The following is a 21,208-nucleotide window of genomic DNA, read 5'->3' on the forward strand; positions in this document are numbered from 1 at the left end:
AGCGACCTATGAGATCTTCGACGACCTCTTTGAGGACCTCTGGCTAGGTTTTCAGAGAAATTCGGTGGCCAGCGATTGGTGACCAGATTCTGGCCGTCGGCAACAGGATTCAGGAAGTCAGTGACCGGATTCCGGCGAAGTCTCCAATGACTTCTCTATCTTCCATTCTCTCTCTCTATGTAACAAATTGGTGAGGGCAAAATAGTCTTAAAAAATAAAAAATAAATAAATAACCTAATTAGGTATTAGGGATGACCATATTGGAGTCTTTATTTTTTTGAATCAAGAATGAACTTTCATTGATTGGAAAACTCAAGTGAGATGGTTACAATCATACTGAAGAACATCAAGGATACATTCTGGAGGTTGATCTAGCCATACCCAATGATGATTGGCTTCAAAACCTATTCCAGCAAGTCTATGCGCTACCATGTTGGATGAACGAGGGGCATAACACAGCTGCACTTGAGGGATTAATGCCATAGCACATTTGATGTCATCTATTAGACCTCCATTAGCAAGGAGACTATGATCTAGACATGAGGCTTCAGCGATTGCCTCTGTACAATCACTCTCGATAACGACATGTTGCACATGCAGAGTGTTTAAGAGATCAAGCCCCGAGCGAATGGCATACAACTCACACTGTTTTGGAGAGGCAGTGTGTGGGATGGGTCCAGCAAAAGCAGCTTGCATAAGTTCTTAACACTCCTCCCATACTTCCCCGAGTTTGGTTGGGTAAGTACGCTGCATCCACATTCATTTTTAAGACTCTCGCAGCAGCTGGTTTCCAGTGGCTTCGAGGTTGCTCATATTAGAGTCTTTATGAGCAAGTAAGAAAAAAAATAAGTGGGTGGTGTAAGGGAAAAAAAAGTCCATAAAATTAAGATGACTCCTTAAGTTTATATCTAATTTTATTTTGTATTTAATATCTCTTGCTTTGTTCTCTCTCCTTCTGAAATATGTACATTTGAATAGCTTGACTAATCTTTAGTTTTTCTTTTTTTATCAGAAAGTGCAATTGCATTCATAGCTCTTTTTTTATGACAATTGCATTCATAGCTTGAAGAAACACACAAATGTACTTGCTTAAAAAAGAATATCACACCCGAATAAAAAAAGAATTTCACCTCTCAACGAATATCATGCTTAATTATTGTAGCTATGCCTTCCACTTAAGTCAAACTTGCTGCGCCCTTATTAGAAATCTAGTTCCATGTGAATGAACACCATTCCCAACGCTTATCTTCGTATCAATTAAAATTCTTTTCCTTACGGAGGCAGCTAGAAGTCAACGAATTAGACTAAGGACTTTCATTAGGTAAGAAGCTGTTTAATAAAAATACTGGGCATGCAGTTCAGGGAATTGGATTTTTTAACAGTAAACTGTATTTGCTTAACCATTTGATTAACAATAATTCTAGGGCATCGTCGTATTACCCAAAACATATACCACTTTTTGTGCCGTCACTCAATCTCTTCAGAAGGTCAAAGGGACAAAGAGAACCTGCTACGCACGTAGCTATCCAAAAATTCCAAAGTACTATTTGTATCATCTTAGTTTCTTTAAAAATGAAATAACAAAGTCAACTCAAAATTATCACCGCCATGCATGGCCACTATTTTAGCTTATCACCAGCCATTATTGCCTTTAGAACAAGACAACTCCATTTGCAAGTCTAGGCGTCTACCTATCTTAACTTTCATTTGGTCATTGACTCATTGATCATTCCTGAGTTCATCCATGGCTCAAGAAAGCTCCTCTTCCAATAGTGGTTCTCCTCATTATGATGGATATTGTAGGTATCATGTGTTCTTGAGTTTCAGAGGCGAAGACACGCGTAAGACTTTCACCGACCACCTCTACACCGCCTTTAAGGATCAAGGCTTTCGCACTTTCCGAGATGACGATGAACTTGAGAGAGGAGAAGATATTAATCCGGGGATTGAGAAAGCCATTCAACAGTCAAGAAGTTCTGTTATTGTGTTCTCAAATGATTACGCTTCTTCAAGCTGGTGCCTTGATGAGCTTTTGATGATCCTTCAACGCAGGAGGAGCTCCGATCATGTCGTTTTACCGGTTTTCTACAATGTGGATCCATCCCAAGTAAGGAAGCAGACGGGAAGTTTTGAGGAGGCTTTTGCCAGACACCAAAAGACTCAACCGTCGGACAAGGTGAAAGAATGGAGGGACGCACTAACAAAAGTTGCAAATCTTGGAGGGATGGTCTTACGGAACCAAGATGATGGGTAATTAATAATTATTTTCATTTTCAGATATGAGCCTTCCTTTTTTAATTTTATCATAAAATTTTCTTGTTGCTAATCTATGTAGCTATCTGGTAATTTCTGGACTAATACCTGCACCAAATTAAATACTTTTCAAAAGTAATTGAGAAATGATAAGAAGCCTCAATGAGATATAAAATTTGTGGCCTCAAATTTTAGGTGTATATGTAAGTAAATAAAAATTTTATTTTTAATTCCACATAATATATCTTGCCATATCATAATCTTGCAATATCTGCAATATCAAACTTTATCATTTTATATTTCATTTTAGATTTTTAGGGAGTGAATCAATGACATTAATGAATTTAATTAGGTGACGAAAAAAAATATTGCGTGTTAGTAGTAACAATTAATTATGTAATAATTTAATGGAGATGTCTACGGATTCTTTCACCAATATTTTCTTCATTTAATTAAATTCTTTCCTATAATTTTTCTTTCCAAATAGTATTAATATATTGAATTAATCACCTAATAGGCATTAACTTTTTCTATCAAATTTAATTAATTGCGTCCAAAAAATAGCATTAATAAATTAAATTTGAAAAATATGTTCGTCCAAATTAATTTTATTAAATTGATGAGTTTTTCTATTGGAACCTCCAAATTTGCTCACTTGACCTCTATGCTTTTCACACCTCTTAACAAATTTTCAAATACTAAATTTACTCACTAAACCTCACTAAAGTTCCTCAAATAACCTCACTCATATAATTTGCAAACAAATTATTATCTTTAAAATAAAAAATTTAGTCATTTCAATGATTTAATTACTGTATAGATCTTAACTAAATCTACATTTCTTAATCAAACAACATGCATAAATCTCTTTTCCAATAAAAACACAAGGTATTGAGTAAAATGACATGAACTATTCTGTGGTTTTTTTTTTTAAACTTTTTTTTTTCTATTTTAGCTGTGCAAAAAAAGTAAAGAAATCATTTGTTTTTTAATGTTTATTTTTTTTCTGTATTTTTTGTACCTCATGATTAATTATTTAAATATTTTTAGTTTTTTTTTTTAACTGCTGACTTTTTTTTTTTTTTGCAAATATGATGGATAGACTTAGATTTAGGTCATAAATCATAAGAGGATTTATTTTGTTTTCCCTCACCAATATGCGTTCAACATATATATCATACATTTTTATGTCACATGATCGTAATCATATTTTTAATTCTTGTTAAATATATGTGAATGCTTTAATGAGTATGTAGTGAAATTGGAATATGAAAATAGATAAGGAAAATAATAAGGAATACAATCTAATATTATTGAATTGGAAAGTCTACATAAAATAAATATAATATTTTTTTGGTATAATTATTGTCCTTAATAGTCATTTTATAGTAGGTTATATATGTCATTTAATAATTCATAATAGAGTGAGGTCAAGTGAGCAAATTTGGAGGTCCCAATAGAAACTCTCAATTCAAAAGGGGAAAAATAATTATCTGAAATTTGTGCTCTTAACTTATGGGAAGTGGATCATGCAAATAGAACCAAAAGACTAGAGAGTAAAAGGGAGCGTTTTTGGGTTGGGGTTTTCGAAAGGATTTCTACTGCTTGTCCCGCTGCCCCTCTATGCCAGCGACGACGCCATGCCTCGCCCGTATGAGGTGGGTGCAACCGGACGGGCTTCTGGTGCTGGTTCTTTTATTCTTTTCAATTGTTGGGGTCATAGTTGCTATGAACGGTTGGCTGTTTCGGCATGGGTTGCCTCCATTATCTGGTGGCGGCGCTGCTGGTATTGACGGTTGTTTTGTGCAGATCTGGTGTAGGCTGGGGGATTGTTCGAGTGTGGATATTTGCTATGGATCGGATCACCAAGCTTTCGGATCTGCAGTGGACGGCTTTGGGGTGGCATGATGTAGTTAGATATGTTCCTATTCCATGTAGTGATTATGTCTGGTGGAACATCGGTGGTTGACACGATTGTGGTGGGATACATCAGAGATGGTGGGCTGGATGACTCTAGGCTTATGGAGGCCGAGCAAAGGAGGAGGTGTTTTTGGGATGTTGGTTGACGACATCTGTGGAAATCTCGACTGGTTTCATGGTGGGCGGTGGTGCTTAGTGGCTTTGTGGGCATGGGGTCTGAAACCGGGTCGTGTGTTTAGGTTTGGGTTTGGGATGATGTATGGAGACAATGCTTGGTCAGTCATCGATGGCTGGTTGGATATCAGGCGGTTAAGTCGAATAGGGCAGTGTCTGTGCAGTGGACTAGTGGTCACCATTGGGTGGTTGGAGGTGGTGGTGCCTGGGCGGTTGATCGATCATGGCATCTTTTTTCAGTTTATTAATAGGGTATTATTTTCAGGATTTTGGTTAGGTCAAATAAGTCCCTACTCAATTGAGCTATGGTGTGGAGGTTTTGGTCATGTTGTGGTGCCATCTCTATGGTGTTACTCCTAGGAACTATATGGTATAAGTTCGATGCTTTTTGTTTATCAACGGAATGGTGGATTTCCCTTGCACGTGGTCCGGCAGTTTATGGTCACAGTGTTGATGAAGAGGGTCAAGTGGTTCGTTTGGATGTTGGTGACGAGGTCGTATCGTGACACTCAGGATTGGTTACCTTTCATTGTAGCCCAGGGTTATGGGCGGAAAATGTGGTTAGAGGTTGGACCTTTTCGGTTCATAGATGTTACTATTAGTGACACCCCCGTAACTATAGATCTTGGTAGGAATATCTGTCGTGGTGTTGATACCCCAACCGGTTATTCCAATGCGTTATAATTTTTCTGGTTATTAATGGATTCTATTTCTCAAAAAAAAAAAAAAAAAAAAAAAAAATTTGTTGGCCTCAATGAGGTCTAAAGTTTGTGGTCTCAATATTATGTGTTATCTCATATCACCTACACACATCACCTATTTGCTAAACCATGCCATGCAATTCTTTAACTAAAAAATAATAGGGTTTTTGTCCATTTACCCCATTTCTAGGGATTTTTTTCCCACTAACCCCATTAAGTTTTTTTAATTCTCTCTTACCCAATACACTCTAAGGGAGTCTTCCCTAATACCCCATTAAGATTTTTTTTTTGTTTTTAATTTTTTTTTAATACCATTCTACCCCTAACCCCTTTGTTACTTAGAGAGAGAGAGAGAGAGAGTGAAAATGGAAGAGAGAGAAACCATAGGAGACTTCGCCGGAGCCCGTCACCGGCCGCCGGAATCCGGTCACCGGCCGCCGGATTCCGGTCACCGGTCGCCGGATTCTGCCAACTTTCGCCGGATTCCGGTCACCGGTCGCTGGATTCCGGTCAACTTTCACCGGATTCCGGTCACCGGCTACCGCCCACCGGAATTTGCTGAAAATCTCACCGGAAAGTTTTTTTGCCCCCAATAGACGTCTATTGCCCCCCAATAGACGTCTATTGCCCCCCAATAGACGACTATCAACCATGTATTGCCCCCCAATAGACGACTATCAGCCATGTATTGCCCCCCAATAGGACTTTCAGTTGCCAAAATGAGAACTAATCTCCATAAATTTAGATAAATAAAACTTTGATTACAGAAAAAAAACAAGGAGATTACATAAATTCAAAACGTCTATTGCCCCCCAATAGCTCTCTATTGCCCTCCAATAGAGGGGTAATAGACGTCTATTAGAGGGCAATAGACATTCAAGGACCCTTTTTTTTTCTTTCCTTATGTCCTGTTACTTAAAAAAAAAACAGACAAAAGAAGAATAAATAATAGCACCCGTGTCCCATACCTAACATTTAATTACCATTCTCCCACAGGTAGTGGCTACGTCCTACCTCTCTTTTCATTATCCATTCCTTCTCTCTTTAAGCTTTTTTCCTGTTTCTTCTGCTCCATTCTTCCATTACACTATCTTTATATTCCCTAGCCCTACTGCAAACCTCTAAGACAAACTCAATTCTGCAAAAATGGTGAATGAGACATGGATCGTTCCCTTTTTCGGTCAAGGCCATCTATTTCTAGTAATGGAGATCTACAAGCACTACTCTTCCAAACTCTCCTCCTCCATACCCTCATGTCTCCGCCAATACCCACTCCTCGAAATCGCTGAAATTTCTGAAGCACCACCGTCGGATTCGTCGTCTCTTCCATTGGAGCCATGTTCTGCATTCCCGGCGCCGACAGCCCAGACCAAATCGGCAACCTATCGCCGACAGCACTGACCACCAGTGCTCTTCGACCTAAAATTTCCAATACTATTGGTAATCGGTGACCGGAACGGTAAGGGCGACTTGCTCGACGGCGAAATGTTTCTCGCCGGAATTGAAAGAGATCAGAGAGGGGAGGGTGGGAGGGAGAGAGAAGAGAGAAGAGAGAGAGAGAGTCTGGTTTTATGAACAATTGATAATTTTATAATTCTTTAAAGGTTAAAAGTGACATTTCGCAACTAAATGGGTTAGTGGGAATGAAAATTTGTTGCTGGAGTGAATGGGCTAATGTTATGTTATTTTTGTGCTTTGGGTCAAGACCCCAAAATAATAATAAAAAAACATCTTATCCTTCTAAAATTTAATGGTTCTAAATTATTTTGACTTTTTTCTCAATTTTTTTTTTCTTTTCATCACATTCATGCTTGGATTTAAGCAATTATGCTTCAATCAAGAATAGAAACAATTTCATGTAATTCAATCAATAGATTTGTACATACATTCAATTAATAGATTTGCATAACTCATGTATATAAATTCAAAGTTTGTTGGGTTCCTGCAAACTATAAACATGCATATGTATGTGTGTGTGTGTGTGTGTGTGTGTGTGTAAAAAGTTAAAAAAACATGCATATGTATGTGTATAGAAAAAAACAAATGATTTCTTTACTTTTTTTGCACAGCTAAAATAGAAAAAAAAAAGTTTAAAAAAAAAAAACCACAGAATAGTTCATGTCATTTTACTCAATACCTTGTGTTTTTATTGGAAAAGAGATTTATGCATGTTGTTTGATTAAGAAATGTAGATTTAGTTAAGATCTATACAGTAATTAAATCATTGAAATGACTAAATTTTTTATTTTAAAGATAATAATTTGTTTGCAAATTATATGAGTGAGGTTATTTGAGGAACTTTAGTGAGGTTTAGTGAGTAAATTTAGTATTTGAAAATTTGTTAAGAGGTGTGAAAAGCATAGAGGTCAAGTGAGCAAATTTGAAGGTTCCAATAGAAAAACTCATTGTTGTATATTTTTGAACATCCTCTTAAACACTATTATCCAAATAATATACATGTACGGATGTACCTATTAATTGCTTGCATAATTGACGCAAAACTTTTGGATGCTCGTCATACTTTCATAATTCATACCCATTGTTTGAACCATGATATGCTCTTGTCTCACTAATTTTTAGTTTCATTTGCATGTCCAAACTTTCTAGGTACGAGTCAAAGTTTATTAAAACAATTGTTAAAGAGATAGGTGACAAGCTTAGTCGTACACCTTTAAGTGTTGGCTTCAACTTGATTGGAATCCATTCTCGATCCAACAAAATTAATCAATGGATACAAGATGGATCAGATGATGTTGGCATACATGTAATTTTTGGGATGTCTGGAATAGGGAAGACAACAGTTGCAAAACATGTCTATAATTCAAACTTCAGAAGATTCGAAGGAAGCAGCTTCATTGAAAATATTAGAGAAACCTCAGAACAAATCAATGGCCTAGTTAAAATACAAAAACAGCTCCTTTATGACATTTTGAATGGAAGAGAAGTGAAAATACGAAATGCTAGCGAGGGGAAAATTAAGATTGAAGATGGCATAAGCTGTAAAAGAGTTCTTCTTGTCCTCGATGATGTGGATCACATGGACCAATTTGATGCAGTACTTACGATGCAAGATCGATTCTATCCAGGAAGTAAAATCATCATAACAACTAGGCGTGCAAGGCTATTAAAGGCTCAAGGAGTTACTAAGGTGCATTATGTTCGAGCTCTAAATGAGAGTGAATCATTGAAGCTCTTCAGTTTGCATGCTTTTCGACAAGATCATCCGATTGAAGGTTATGTGGAACAGACTGAAAAGTTTGTACGCCACTGTGCCGGCCTTCCATTAGCTCTTCGAGTTTTGGGCTCTTCTCTATTCAGGGAAAATATAGATGTATGGGAGAGTGCACTAAGAAAATTGGAAGCTATTCCAAATAGTGAAATCATGGAGAAACTTAGAATGAGTTACGATGTACTGGATAAGCATGACCAGGAAGTGTTCCTCCACATTGCTTGTTTCTTTATTGGAAATGATAAAGATTACACTGTTGGAATACTAGATGGATGTGAGTTGTACACTACTATTGGCATTATAAATCTCATAGACAGATGCTTAGTAGCAATTGGCCCCAATAACAAGGTGGTGATGCATGACATGATCCGTGATATGGGAAGAGGAATTATTCGCCTAGCATCGGAGGAGCCTCGTAAACGTAGTAGATTATGGCATCACACAGACTCTATCAAAGTATTGAAAGAAAAGAATGTAAGCAACATTTACTCTGTTGTGTGTTTATATTTCTATTTTTTAATAACTTATAACTCCCATTTTTTTCTCACCTTTTTTAATCAGGGTACAAAAAAAATTCAAGGTCTTGAATTAAACATGCAAAGGCAACTTGGAGTCACTACTCCTTCAATATATTTGAATGAGATCGTCTTGGAAACCAATGCATTTGCAAGGATGCACAAACTAAGACTACTCCGGCTTAGTCATGTAAAACTCACTGGCTGCTACGAAGAAATTCCTACAGGATTGAGAATGTTATGTTGGATTGCATTTCCTCTGGATTCTATACCAATTGATTTTCATCTGGAGAACCTAGTTGTTCTGGAAATGCAGTATAGCAGCTTGAGACAAATCCTGAACGGAACAAAGGTATGTTGCTTTAATCTTCGGAACTGAATTTCCTTTTTCTTTTCTCTCTGGTCTATCGTTTTTGGGTCCTTGCCCAAAAGCACCAAAATGAGCCAAACTTTTCTCACTTACCCCAGCAACAAATTTGTTCCCACATACACAATTTCACACCAAATGACCATTTTGCCCTCTACCCAATTAAAGAATTACAACGACGTCACTCTCTCTCTCTCTCTCTCTCTCTCTCTCTCTCTCTCTAAGTAACAAAGGGGTGAGGGGGTAAAATGGTATTAAAACAAAAAAAAAGAAGTTTTAATGGGGTATTAGGAAGACCTCCTTAGAGTGTTTTGAGTAAGAGAGAATTGAAAAAATTTAATGGAGTAAGTGAGAAAAAAATCTCTAGAAATGGGGTAAATGGACAAAAACCCTAAGTTTTTTATATAGTATCTGCAAGAATTAACTCCCTCATTGTAATCTTTTTTATTTTTCTTGTCTCCCTTACAGTGTTTCCCATCCTTGAAGATCCTTGATCTCAGCCATTCTCATGGCCTTATTGCAACTGTTGACTTCTCTCTTTGTCCCAATCTAGAGAAACTGATTCTTATAGATTGTGAAGGCTTGATTGATGTCCATGAATCCATTGGAAACCTAGACAGACTTGTTTATTTGAATATGAAAGACTGCAAAAGTCTTAGGAGGCTACCAAAGACCATTGGTATGCTAAAGCTACTTGACACACTTATTATATCCGGTTGCTCAAATCTTGATAACTCTTCAATAGAGGTAATTAGGAGCATGGAGTCTCTGAAAGTGCTTGAATTGGATAGAATTCCAATGAGTCAGTTATTCACTCCCCACAGGGAGGTCAAATCAGGGACTTATTTACCATGCTCTTTACTATCTTTAAGTCTCAGTGGGTGCAATCTTTCTGATGATGCTTTTCCTGTGGATTTTTCTAGCCTATCCTTATTGAGGAGTTTAAATCTAAGTGAGAATCCAATTTCTGGCCTACCAAATTGCATCAAGGGTATGACAAGCATAGATGAGCTCTCTTTTTCAAATTGTTTGAGGCTTGAATCCCTTGTAGAGCTACCAAAAGTACGCAACGAGTTGAATGTGTCAGGTTGCGAAGCATTGGTAAAAATAACATATCAGTCAAATTCGTACGCCCAATTTCCACGCCGAAGTGGTAAGAATCACAGCCTATGTGAGTGGGAATACGAATACAAGTTAGAACCTATTGGAAGAGTTGATGTAGAAATGCTCAACCTTTTGGGCCTGAGCAAATTGGACTTCGAATTTATGCCAAATGTTCGGATATGCAAACCATATCAAGGTTACGACGTACTCCATCAGGGCGGTATCCAGGTGCCTCTCGCTCCTTCTCCTTCTCCTTCTCGTTTCTCTAGATAATATGAAAGAGTCCACTAAAATCATGATTTCCATATGTGATACAGGGACTGCATGAGTATGATTGTACAGACTCATATATTCGAGGAAATGCAAGAAAGCTAGATATGTTCAGCACATTTCTGCCTGGAAATGCGGTTCCAGGCCAATTCAGCTATAGAACCAAAGGCTCCTCCTCAATATCATTAACCTTGCCTTTGCCTTCACTTCCCGAGATCAGAATCCGAGGCTTTAACATCTTCATTGTCTATGCAGTTTCTGATAACGACGATGAAAGATATTCTTCTAGTAGTGACCAGGGTTCAATAACTATCAAAATCATAAATGAGAGCAAAGACGACAACTGGCATTATGGCCCAATATATCACGGTATTCCAGGTAAGGGAGAAGACATGATATGGTTAACCCATTGGAATATGAAGAATCAAGTAAAAGGTGGGGATCAAATGGCTGTTTCACTCTCGGTAAATCATGCAAGGTTTCGGTATCAGGTAAAGGAGTGGGGGATCCAGGTTGTACAGGAAAAGCAAGAAGATAAGACGTGTACCGACCACTACACCACAAATCCCATTTCTTTTCCATGTGCCACTGGTGGAGATTTGTTAACATCTGATGAGCCGTTGAGGGGAACATACTTGCTGTCATGTGAACCTCATTCAACGGTAGATAAAGGTGTGTTGTTTATTAAGCGCGCATTTATCTACTCCAAATATTTTAAGACAACAAATTAAACTGCCATTAACTTGCATCACAAGTTTAATTTTTTTTCTTTTTTGTTCATTTAAGCTGTTGAAAGTTGCTTCATTTAGTAACTATACACATCTAGATGGATATATGGATTCACTTTCACTAAAATGTATTTTCCTCTAAATTTAAGGTGGGGTATCATTTCTTCTTGTTTTTGTGTTCTTTAGATAAAAAAGAAGATGATGAAGAAGAGGCAGTGGGTGATCCTATTCCTGCATCAGCAATGGGGGATGGCAGCAACAACAGCGATCGGGGTCTCAGAAAGTGGAAGGTGCTCATCATTGCTGCTATCATCCTTGCTGCTGCCATCAGCGCTGCTCATCGTTTTGAGGAATCTGATCTAGACACAAATCTAGCTGAAACTGTCACTAATGCAGGTGTGTTAGACAACAAAGCTTTGATTTTACTCCAACTATTTTAATTTCTAATAGAAAATAAAAAGCAACAACAATGCCGGCCAATATAGATTAGCAGCACAAGTTTTGAGTAAACAACTGATGATATTACAACTAAGAATATATAGCAATTGATCCGTGAGTCAAACTCAGGACATTTCATTTACAAACACATATGTCGTTAGACCAAATGATACTGGACGACAAGTTATTTCTTCATCTAAACTAATGGAATTGCCTCATGAAACATGTAAGTCCATGTTGATTCACTTCCTCTCATTATCTGTTATTTATACGTTTTCTAGACAATGAAGAAGAACAACGGGATGAAGATGACAAGCTTGCAACAGCGACCGATACTGACAGCAGTACCAACCGTGCGCGGGATCCCAGAAAGTGGAAGGTGCTCATCATTGCTGCTGTCATATTAATTCTCTGTTTATCTGTTCGCTGGTTCTTCTTTTTCTCCGCCAGAGACAGATACATGGAGTCCATTTTGGTTCCTACATGAATTTATTTTCTCTTCCTTCGTTCTCTCTCCTTATGAAATATGTACATGGGAAGAATTGATGTGGACTTATCAATGTTCATTATGGACTACAACAGCTTAGCTAGCTTATTTGTAGAAAAAGTAGTTCGACAATGCTTGAATTATTCAACTCCATCACCTTTTTACTATATATAATCAGTACTGATCTATCGTTGATTACTTAATTATCCAAGATGTACATGAATAGTTTGACAAAGGCCTATATTGATTAGGACTAAGAATCCATTATTCGGTAGTGTACTTGTTTTAATTGTATGTTCAGTGGCTGTCTAAATAAATTCAATTGCTCATTTAGATATACTTTGTATTTAAGTAAAGTTTGTGAAGTAAATTACAATAACTTTGAATAACTATGAGGTTATTTATTGTCAGGTTTGGGTATATTGCTGTAAACAATGAAGTTTTCTAGATTATATATGTGTTCATGACACAATCATGAAGTTTTCAAAATAATTTTCCTAGATTTTTTGCTTCATTTATTCTACACTTCATTGATTTCACTAAGTCTAATGCTGCTAAGAGTAATGTCTGCAGAAATTACATTTTCTTGAACTCTTTTTATGGAATATTAAACAGCATTAGTTTTATTTCAAAAAAAACAGCATTAGTTTCAGGTATTGGTTTTCAAAACCATTAGTTGGACAAATACATTCTGCTTTAAGTCATGCTAAGATTTTGGGAGCACTAGCAGATTTGTTGTTTTAGATTAGTGGGAGCTAGGCCTAAATATTGATATTCTGAATCTTTAAATTTAATTTTACTGCTGCAAACTTCATTGAACTTTAGATCAGTTAACATTAACTTTTGAAGTTCCTATTTTAGTATTTTGTTATGCAACCTTAAGTAGAAGTGTTGAATTTTCCTGCATATATTATCTTACTCGAGTGACAAGCTACTTCAGATAGCATTATTTGCAGATATATTACAACAAGCTGATGAAACTTGTGTTGAGCTTCTTTAGAAGCCTTAAGTTGTAGGTTCTTTGGTTAGAAGAATCCTTATGAATGGATCATGCATTATTTACTTATATTACATATTATTACTGTAAGTAATTTGAAGTTTAATGTACAACATATGGCTCCTGTGCTCCGTGAGAGGTTATATTATAATTGCAGGGTGCTGATGCTTAGTTAAATGTTTGATTTCCTGCAGTTTAATATGATCAATCATAGAATCACTGAGTTTAAGGATGGTTTGATGATTCTAGCTTGTCTATGTACACGCTTCATAATAACTACATCTGATACAGTAGCATTCTTCTTGTTTGAACATTGATATATAGTCCAAGTAGGAGACTGTAAAAATTAATGTGGACTTATCAATATTCACTATGAACCACGACAACTTAACTACCTTATTTGCAGAATAAGTAGTTAGACTATGCTTGAATTATTCAACTTATTGACACTTTTACTATGTATAATTAGTACTGAATATGTATCTATATTGTTGATTACTTAATTATTGTTTTAGGATATTGAAAGCAAAGAGGGAATTGGGAGAATAGATGATCTTCATTGATAATAGGAGCTCCTATATATCGGGAGTACAAGTACATAATCTTTGACTACAAGGAATCCTATTCTAATTAGAACTAGGAATCTAGAACAATCTTCTCCTATTACAACAATAGAAGTAATCATAGTTCGGTAAGGCACACATCACTCCCCCTTGTGCCGTCTAAACATGATGTTATCAATGACATCATGGCGCTTCAAACGTTGCCTCGTTAAAAACCTTGCTCGAGTAATAAAAACCCAGTGGGACAAAAACAATCTCGAGGAGGAGAAAAAGAGTACAACACGCCCTTCACTTCTCAAGATCAAACATGTAGACATCATGCCTCCCCCTGATGTTGAGAGCTCCCCATAATTGATACAAACATGGGAGTTCGGATAATTTTCTCATTCTGATGCTCTTCACATGTTTCTCTGTTTGGCTCCAATTTTGTTGCAGCTGGTCAACAGTCTCTTTTCTTGCGCGGGCGTGCCAGCACCGTTCGGGTGCGGTCGTCGGGGGTGTCCCTTGACCTGACTTCTTTCAAGCAATTGTGGACGAGGAGAGCACCAACCTCGTCGTGGGATTCTTTGTGCCTCGTGGCGAGGACTTTTGCTGAGCTTCTTGAAAATCACAATCGATACTCGATGTTGTAGATCGAGCAGAGCGAGAACCACCGGGAAGTGAGGAGAACTTGCTAAAGCGTGACTTTAGCTTGGCTGGGTTGCTAGGGCGTTACCCTTGCTTGGCTGGTTCTGTAACCGTTGTGGTCGCGGCACTACCGTCGGCTCCCGAGGAGACTAGGACCGAAGCACGTTGACAGAGGGTTTGGTGGCACTGAAAGTCGGCTTCTGAGAAGACTAGGACTAGGAGTGTGATCACCGCTAAGAGAAAGAGAAGGAGAGGAGTTACTCTTAGAGAGGTTTGCTCTAGAGAGAACTTAGATCATCTTAGAGATGTTGTTGTTGTATTGTGAATGGGTGTTGGTGTTGGTGTTTGGTCGTGGTACTACAATCGGCTCTCTAGGAGACTAGGACTGAAGTATGTTGATAGAGGGTTTGGCGGCACTGAAAGTCGGCTTCTGAGAAGACTAGGACTAGGAGTGTGATCACCGCTAAGAGAAAGAGAAGGAGAGAGAGAGGAGTTGCTCTTAGAGAGGTTTGCTCTAGAGAGAACTTAGATCATCTTAGAGATGTTGTTGTTGAATGTGAATGTGTCTTAGAATGAGAGGAGAAGGTGTTTATATAGGGAAGAAAAAGAAGAGTGAAATGATGAGTGGAAGAAAAATAATGCAAGTAGATCTAAGTTCACTTGTAAAATATGGAAAAGATAGAGAAAAGATGAAATGAAAGCAAAGCATGAAGGTGCAGCAACATGGAAGTGGTGATGATCTATTAAAGAGATTGTAGAAGAAAAATATATCCAAGGAAAAAGAGAAAAGCATCTAGCTTTCTTCATGTGGGTAGGAAACATGAACATGTGAATATTGAGCTGGTTTTAGGTCAGTTTCTGCCCCTTTATTCCTTCAATTATTTCTCCAACAAGACTTCATTATATGCCTTCGACTTCTTCATATGAAATGTTCCACTATGAGTGTAGATCATCCTGACAAATTTTCAGATTTTTATTCCATGTGGTTGGGCCGAAAATGCTGCTGGACCTCTTACAGGTCCAGTTTTCCAGTTTTGTTTCTGTAGAAAATTGGGCTGATTGTTTGAAGGCCTTCCACTCAAAAAAAGCTCTTGCACTCTTCATAAGAAATGATCCTTGGGCTGTCTAGAATGGATCTGGAAAGTTTCAGCACATTTTGATTTCATTTGGTTAGTCTGCCACCCCTCCTTCCTTGTCTAGCTCGGTTTTTCCTAGCCGAAGTAGGAAAATATGCTAAAGTTGACTTGTCATACTTCCATAGTAAGCTTTATTTAGCCTCTAAATATATATTTCGAGCTTGTCGACAATATATAGCTTGAGCCACTGATATTGGCTCAATTTCTCCAAGACGTGCCTTGTCAGGCCAAAATGTTCATTTTGGGTCCAAACATTCTCGAAGGTGGATTTAGGTAACGACTTAGTGAATAAGTCCATTACATTATCCTCATATCGAATTTGATTCACCTCAATCTTTAGAAGTGTTTGTTATTGCTAACTTAAAAAACAACTTACGCGATATACGCTTGGTGTTGTCGCCCATGATGAAACCTTGCTTCATTTGTTCAAAGCAAGCTGCATTATCCTCATAAATGCTTGCAGGATCATCTGTGGTAGACTTCAAACCATATGTTCTTCGAATGTTTACAATTATGGACCTTAACCATATGCATTCATAAACTGCTTCATGAAGAGCAATAATCTCTCCATGATTCAAAGAAGTAGCGACAAGGGTCTGCTTTGTAGACCTCCAAAGATATAGCGATGTTTCTCATGGTAAAGACATAACCAGTTCCTAAACGACCTTTGTGTGGATCAGAGAGTACCCAGCATTAGCAAAACCTTCCAAAACACTAATGTTGTTTTGGGATGGGGATAAAGGACGCATGCTAGTGTTGGCGGCGTTCTTGGTGTGTGATGGTCCGAATCCATCATCCATCTGTAGGGATAGAACAAACCCATATCTATCGTAGAGATCTTTTACACTAATCCAGTGGCGTCGCATTGGTGCAGTGCTATATCTAGCTAACAAGTTCACAACAAATGAGATGTCTGGTCTTGTGCATTGAGCTAAATACAATAATGCACATATTGTACTTAAGTAGGGCACTTCTGCCTCTAGCACATCTTTGTCATCAACCTTCGGACAAAGAGGATCCTTTAAGGATCAAGACTACAGACAATCATGGGCGTGCTTGAAGGCTTGACATTGTTAAAATGACTAAGCATCCATCAACACGGTGCTCAAGTTCCAAACCGAGGCAAAATCGTGTTCTCCCAAGATCCTTCATCTCAAACTCGGATTTCAAGTGTTCAGTGGTTTCCATTAACTCATCAAGGGTTCCAATTCATCAACATACATTGTGACAATTGCAAATCCGGAACTTACCATGGAAACGCGCTGGCATAATTTATCTTATCCTTTCCCAATCAAGTAGTCACTTAGTGAGCATTTGGCATATGTTCTATTCTATAAAATTTGGCTTAGATGCTGTTAATGTTTAAGATTTAGCGGTGGCTAAACCTTTGGTTAACGCTGGTCCGATGGGCGGACCGCTACTTATGGTGTGGTCGATACTTCCACTACCTGTAAAGTAAAATACAAAGGGCGTCAAAGGGAGACCGCGTTGGGCGGTCTTCTCTTCTCCGATGCCTAAGTCAGTCAATGTATTTATGTTGACAGAATAACAGTAGGTAAGTAGTAAATGCGTAATTAATGAGGAGAGAGGAGAGAACCTTTTATAGGTGGGGAAGAGGCTGACCTCTTCCATGTTTTCGATGTGGGACTGATATGCTTCAGTTCCCAGCTTCTGGAGCTTCTGATGCTATCTTGACGCGGCGCATCAGCGGTGATCTGGGGGTGAGCCGAGGCTCAGGCAGTAGCCTGCTTGGCTGTGTTTCCGTAGGTCACTCCGCTGGTGGGAGTTGGTACCGCTGGCGGTAGCATGAGCGTGGCTCATTATAGCTGATTATGCTTTGGCAAATGCTCATGTAAGTACAAGTCCCCCAAGTCCCCCAAGTCCCCAGTCAAGGAGGGCAATCTTGGTTAGGGAGTTGCCTAGCGGTTTGAAGCATTACTTTCGCTAGACTTGCAAAAGCATAATTAGCGTCAGTGCGTTATCAACCATGGACTTACTGAGCAAACGCTTTATACCCTTTCGGGTGGGCCCCTGCTAGGCCCCCCAGGGAGTCCCCCACTCCCCGGCTAAGATAGACCTCCGTTTGGTAGGTGTATTGTTTGTTGAGGGGAGCTGCGTTGAGCAGAGGGTGTTGGGTAGGGAGCCCAATCTTTGGTACCCGAGTGGCGGGGGTCAATGTGCCTGATCAAGGCCGTCGTAGACTGTTGACGTGTCCCTGTGTCCCAGAGGGACGTAGCCAGACTGTAACGCTGCGTGGCGGTCATCGTCAGAATGAGACGTTGCCTCGGGAATCGCCGTTGGCAGAAGTCCCCCCGCTGATAGTAAGCGGCAAGCAATGTCGCGGGGACCTGCCTGGTGGTAGCCCAGTGAGCGGTGTTGCGCTCAGCGGAGACTGTCGCGCTTGCAAGATGAAAAGGGAGAAGTCCCGCTAGCGGAGTTGAGCTTAGCGGAGACTCTCACTTGCAAGATGAAAAGGGAGAAGTCCCGCTAGCGGAATTGAGCTTAGCAGAGACTCTCTCTTGCAAGATGAAAAGGGAGAAGTCCTGCTAGCGGAGTTGAGCTTAGCGGAGACTCTCACTTGCAAGATGAAAAGGGAGAAGTCCCGCTAGCGAAGTTGAGCTTAGCGGAGACTCTCACTTTCAAGATGAACAGGGAGAAGTCCCGCTAGCGGAGTTGAGCTTAGCGGAGACTCTCGCTTGCAAGATGAAAAGGGAGAAGTCCCGCTAGCGGAGTTGAGCTTAGCGGAGACTCTCACTTGCAAGATGAAAAGGGAGAAGTCCCGCTAGCGGAGTTGAGCTTAGCGGAGACTCTCACTTGCAAGATGAAAAGGGAGAAGTCCCGCTAGCGGAGTTGAGCTTAGTAGAGACTCTCACTTGCAAGATGAACAGGGAGAAGTTCCGCTAGCAGAGTTACGCCTAGCAGAGACTGTCACGGCGATTGGTATGTTTGCCATTTGACTGTAACTTCGAGTGGACACTTCGTCTGACGGCGACCGACACGTGGCTATCATGCATTGGGTTAGCGTGTGGGATTGCGTCTCCTCTGCACGCCCGTCTCTTTCCCATTAATGAGAGTAATTATTGATTTTGTAACCGAGGCGACTCCTCGGTTAATCCGAAGAGTAAGTGCGATCGTGGGGCACGTGTACAGCTGCCGTGCGATGTCATTTTACAGTGGACGGTTTAGATTTGTTTGATGTTGACATAAAAGAAAGGGAAACCAGTGGTTTTGACATCTTCTTCACTTCAAACTCAACTCGTCTTCAAGCCTTTGCCTTCTGAGAGCCGAGGATTGTGCTCTGCAAATCGAGTGTTATTCTTTGCGGAAAGAGAACTGTCGCCGGGAAGATAATCACCTCCAAGCTCCTCAAAGGTTCTGCTATTTCAGGTTGGTAATCCAAGTCTCGTCACTGTTTCATTGTTTCTGTCAGTTTCTGCTTTTGGTATTTGAAGTAATTTTTGCCATTCCCCGGTGTGTTCTGAGGGTCTAGAGTGAGTTTTGGGGATGGGTTTTGGTGTTTGTCAGAGAGTTGATGTTTAGGGATTTGCTAGATGGTCGAATCTGGGTTGAGTGTCTATGCGCTGTGTTCTTGTTTTGGCACTTTCTGGGTTTTCTAGGTTTGGTTGTTCTTGATGTTCTTGGCTAAAATCTGTCATAGGGATAGTTTAGATCTTGTGTGAACTGACTGGTTTGGGTTTTAGGGTTTGTGATGGCTAGCGTCGTAGAGATCTCGAGCAGTCAGGATTCCGGGTCTGACGTGTCGCTCAGCATGGCAGATAGGATATTTATTGACTCGTTGCGTCCGTCTGCCCATGCAAGAACCTCACTGTCCGAACCGCTAGATATCGAGCCGCTACAGACCATACCCTGGGAAGTGGCAATGGGTTGTGTTGGGCGTCCAGAGAGTTCTAGGGCGAGGGAGGACATTGTCGCCCGCCAGCGGCACGAGGAGAGGCTAGCTAGTAATAGCGCCGCTAATGGTTCCGCTGATGGGGGAAAGACTGGCGAGGAGGAAATTGAGTCAGCCTGGGTCCTTCGTGACGGTACCCCAGTGGACGAGGCGGGTGGGCCGATGACTGTAGCCGCTGTGAACCGACTAAAGAGGGTGTTTCGCCTCCTTGGGGTTGTGAAGCTGCGGCCACCGATGAAGGACGAGAGAGCGTCGATTCTGCCAGCGGGGCATGCCGCCGTGCTCGAGGCGATCTTCCTCCAGGGAATGACATTTCCCCTTTTGCCAAATCTCCAAATTTTGGTTTGCGAGTTCGACCTCGCGGTTGGGCAGATTTGTCCCAACATGTGGCGGTTGTTAATGGCGATGATCTCGCTCTGGCGTCTGTCGGGATGTGAAGGGCCTACCGTGGCGGAGGAACTTCACTTCTACGAACTTGTGTATGTGAAGCGCCAAGGTTGCAGTGGCCAAGTGAACTTAAGCCGCCGCCAGGGGGCGCCGAAGCTAATCGAGAATCTGAAGGATTCCATGTCTCCTTGGCGGGGGACCTTCTGTGTTGCTACCCCGGGGTGGGAATACCAAGCGAGGTCGAATGAGGGGGCGCCGACATTCGGGATTAAGTCGGAGTTCCAACCTATCCGAGGTTGTCGCTAGCCTCCGCTGCCCAGAGTTGGTGGTTTTGCTTGTATGATAATTCCTCTATTTTTTTCTAATCATTACTTCGTTTTTTTTTTTTTGTGTAGCGGGCTTGTGTTTTAACCTAACGAGCGAGGAAGAGTGTCGTGTGGCAAGGATTAGAGGCTGTTGGCCGAATCGCAACCTGCTTGACCTTCGTCTTCTCACCGGTTGGGAGTTGTTGGTCAATCAACAGTTGACGCGCAGCCTTGGTAAGTAACTTCCGCTGATTCGTGCCCTAGCTTAGTTTGTATCAGGCTAACCCGTTGTTTTTGTATAGATTCTCCGCCGGGTAACAAAGCGAGCCGCGACGCTTTTACCAAAGCCATGCACTGCGCAGAGCTACATCATTGTTGTCAGATTGTAGATTGCTTGTATTGTCAACTAAGAGAGAGTCAGAAGACTGACCTGTAATAGTTGTTGACGTGTGGGATGAAGGTGTGGGCAAAGTGGACTGAGCATGAGTAAAGCATGGCATATACCCCATTATCTGTCCATGAGTTTGATTTGATTGCTGAGAAGAAGTTTGAACATGCCCCTTGTGTACTGTGGTTGAAGCATATGGAAAACAATTCTCTTCAAAGAACACATGTCTAGAGATAATATATTTTCTTGTGGCTGGACTATAGCAAATATATCCCTTGTAACCAGCAGCAAAGCCCAGGAACACACACCTCATTGTTTTAGGTTGTAATTTATTATGACTTGAGGATGAAAGAAGAGGATAACAAGTACAACCAAAAACTCTGAGAAGATCAAGAGATGGAACTGTGTGATAGAGCTTCTCAAAAGGAGATTTCATGTTAAGAGTAAGGGTTGGCATTCTGTTTATGAGGAAAATTGCTATGACACAAGCATGATACCAAAATTGAGCTGGTAAAGAGGCATTTTGCATTAGTGTAACAGCAGATTCTCTAATGTGCCTATTTTTCCTTTCAGAAACACCATTCTGCTATGGCGTATAAGGACAGGCAATTTGATGAATAATTCCATTGTGTTCCAGATATTGTTTGAACTTTAGACTCATATATTCTCCCCTACCATCACTCCTTAAACATTTGATTTTAGTAGAGAA

The 21,208-nt window shown here is 40.1% G+C and overlaps 2 protein-coding genes across 2 annotated transcripts; both read left to right on the forward strand.

The window, feature by feature from the left end:
• Nucleotides 1-1,684: 1,684 nt before the first annotated feature.
• On the forward strand, nt 1,685-8,978 carry LOC133716543 (disease resistance protein RUN1-like). The gene is made up of 3 exons (XM_062143244.1): nt 1,685-2,250; nt 7,656-8,751; nt 8,949-8,978. Exons 1-3 carry the CDS (start codon nt 1,745-1,747, stop codon nt 8,976-8,978), a joined length of 1,632 nt encoding a protein of 543 aa, XP_061999228.1. The 5' UTR covers nt 1,685-1,744.
• An 817-nt stretch (nt 8,979-9,795) lies between these two features.
• LOC133716544 (uncharacterized) lies at nt 9,796-12,409 on the forward strand. The gene is made up of 4 exons (XM_062143245.1): nt 9,796-10,491; nt 10,581-11,205; nt 11,448-11,657; nt 11,981-12,409. The coding sequence occupies exons 1-4, from the start codon at nt 9,796-9,798 to the stop codon at nt 12,184-12,186; spliced, it is 1,737 nt and encodes a 578-aa protein (XP_061999229.1). The 3' UTR covers nt 12,187-12,409.
• The last annotated feature ends 8,799 nt before the right edge of the window (nt 12,410-21,208 follow it).

The sequence above is a fragment of the Rosa rugosa genome, chromosome 6 (assembly GCF_958449725.1).
Source record: "Rosa rugosa chromosome 6, drRosRugo1.1, whole genome shotgun sequence".
Taxonomy (NCBI): Eukaryota; Viridiplantae; Streptophyta; class Magnoliopsida; order Rosales; family Rosaceae; genus Rosa; species Rosa rugosa.

What these genes read in the sequence shown, in the direction of transcription:
- LOC133716543 (XM_062143244.1), top strand. Translation starts at nt 1,745, where the DNA reads ATGGCTCAAGAAAGCTCCTCTTCCAATAGTGGTTCTCCTCATTATGAT. An exon ending in TTACGGAACCAAGATGATGG is followed by an intron (nt 2,251 to 7,655) that starts GTAATTAATAAT and finishes CAAACTTTCTAG; the next exon opens with GTACGAGTCAAAGTTTATTA. An exon ending in AAGTATTGAAAGAAAAGAAT is followed by an intron (nt 8,752 to 8,948) that starts GTAAGCAACATT and finishes TGCATTTGCAAG; the next exon opens with GATGCACAAACTAAGACTAC.
- LOC133716544 (XM_062143245.1), top strand. Translation starts at nt 9,796, where the DNA reads ATGAAAGACTGCAAAAGTCTTAGGAGGCTACCAAAGACCATTGGTATG. An exon ending in TCATTCAACGGTAGATAAAG is followed by an intron (nt 11,206 to 11,447) that starts GTGTGTTGTTTA and finishes TGTGTTCTTTAG; the next exon opens with ATAAAAAAGAAGATGATGAA. An exon ending in TGAAACTGTCACTAATGCAG is followed by an intron (nt 11,658 to 11,980) that starts GTGTGTTAGACA and finishes TACGTTTTCTAG; the next exon opens with ACAATGAAGAAGAACAACGG.